The following is a 1,781-nucleotide window of genomic DNA, read 5'->3' on the forward strand; positions in this document are numbered from 1 at the left end:
ATTTCTGGGTCTCCTCAACACTTAGACAATGATGAGGACTGCAGATAAGACTACTTTTGTGATTTATGTTTCTACTTATGTTGGAGAAAAACTACACACATTTAAATACCATTTCAAAGCCTCAGATCCTAACTGTAATTAGTTGATTTCCTGTGAGCCGTTAACCCCCCCTTCCTATGCGAGACTTTGAAGCTGCTCAGATACAGGTACAGTACTGTGTTTATCAGAGGACAGGTCGTGTTTTTTTCAAATTCAATCAAACCTTTCGAGATGTTCCTTCAACTGTCCCTTTAGCTTCACAGCCGATCTCCTTGCACAAGCTGTTCATCAAGTTGTCGTCCATTAGTGTGTCTTTGCCAATGCAAACACTTTCCCATTGTTTTCCAGAATTTACCTGAAGCAAGCCTCCACACTTTTCTTCTGTGTGAAACTTTATATTTTCTGTTTAAAAAAAAAAGAATTAAAACAAAAAGGAAAAGAGCAAATTCTGAAGCTTGAACAAAAGGATGCGGACAAACTTACTGTAACAGAAAATGGACACGGAGCTTGAACACGTTCCCTGTGTCCTGCGGCACTGACCCAGGATGTGGTGATGTTGGTCACAGCTGACATGAAGTCCATCCTTTGTAGATTTTGAATCAGAATTATCAAAGGCATTACCACAGTTCAGTTCTTGACAGACTCTGTTTGAATAGTTGATGTCCCAGTTTTTGTTGCACACTGGAGAAGAGTCTATTGTTAGTTGTCCAGAACATCCATCTGACAGGTTGACCTTAGAGCGATCTGAGAAAAACGGAGATCATCCCACCAAACAGGGTCTTGGTTAGGTACTAACTTTGACATCACTTTTCACAACCATGAATAACAAGTTTTTTCTGAGGTAAATCTCACCTTGACATTCAATGAAGAGCTTCTTCTTCTGGAGTGAGGGAGGAGTTTGTGTTTCACAGTTCCAGATACCTTCAGGTTTTCCATCAGTTGGACATTTAAAGGTTTTGTTCCAGAAAGAATCAGTGCCTGAAACTTCTCTTTTACTCTTAAATAAGCCACACTGCAGATCATTACAGAGTCGTTCCCCCTCCATCTGTGTCCAGCCTTCACTGGAAACAAACATCCTTCCTGCTTGAGAGTAAACAGCCACTTCTCCTTTACAGCCATGATCTTCCAGAACCATCTCCCTCCACTCTACGCAAGAACAACACACAAAAGCTTCAGTCAGTAAAAATGATAAACCAGAAGGTTAAAGTCACAAGAACAAAAAGATAGTGTTTTGAAATCTTTATGACTTCAATTAAAAAAAAAAAAATTACTAGTGTGTATCATGAAAATCTAAAGGTTTTTATTTAAGATTACAATAAGTTTAGAGGTCTAACAGATTTGTTAAAATATTCAAGTTACTTAATCAATGTTAAAAAAGCAAACGTTGACCACAACTAAAAAAGTCAAAGAAAGCTTACAAACCTGAGGATAAACTCACCAAAAAAAGTACAAAATTACTAGAAAAAGGATTATATATAAATATTATTAACTAGAGCAATAAAGCCAGGCAAGTTTATTTGTAAAGCACATTTTATGTACAAAGACATTTCAAAGTGCTTTTCATAAAACACGAGAAATAGAAAAAATCAGAAGAAATAGTAAAGATGTCATCATTAAAATAAGATTAAACAGCCCAGTCTCAGTAAAATGCATATGTACATATTCCACGATTTGGGAAATACCGTGTATAATATACGCCAAAACCGGTTTTTGCGTGCATATAATACGCGCGGTCCTAAACG

The 1,781-nt window shown here is 37.0% G+C and overlaps 1 protein-coding gene across 1 annotated transcript in view; it reads right to left on the reverse strand.

The window, feature by feature from the left end:
* The window catches only part of LOC112159751 (scavenger receptor cysteine-rich type 1 protein M130), a 5,082-nt gene extending 3,398 nt beyond the window's left edge, over positions 1–1,684 (reverse strand). Inside the window, exons 1-2 of the mRNA XM_036212963.1 lie at positions 892–1,684; positions 523–783 (exon numbers count right to left, since the gene is read on the reverse strand). Of these exons, the coding sequence (XP_036068856.1) occupies positions 523–783; positions 892–1,174 (544 nt within the window). The 5' untranslated portion in view covers positions 1,175–1,684. The remainder of the gene's footprint in view (positions 1–522; positions 784–891) is intronic.
* Between the last annotated feature and the right edge of the window lie 97 nt (positions 1,685–1,781).

Source organism: Oryzias melastigma, linkage group LG7 (genome assembly GCF_002922805.2).
Source record: "Oryzias melastigma strain HK-1 linkage group LG7, ASM292280v2, whole genome shotgun sequence".
Classification (NCBI taxonomy): domain Eukaryota; kingdom Metazoa; phylum Chordata; class Actinopteri; order Beloniformes; family Adrianichthyidae; genus Oryzias; species Oryzias melastigma.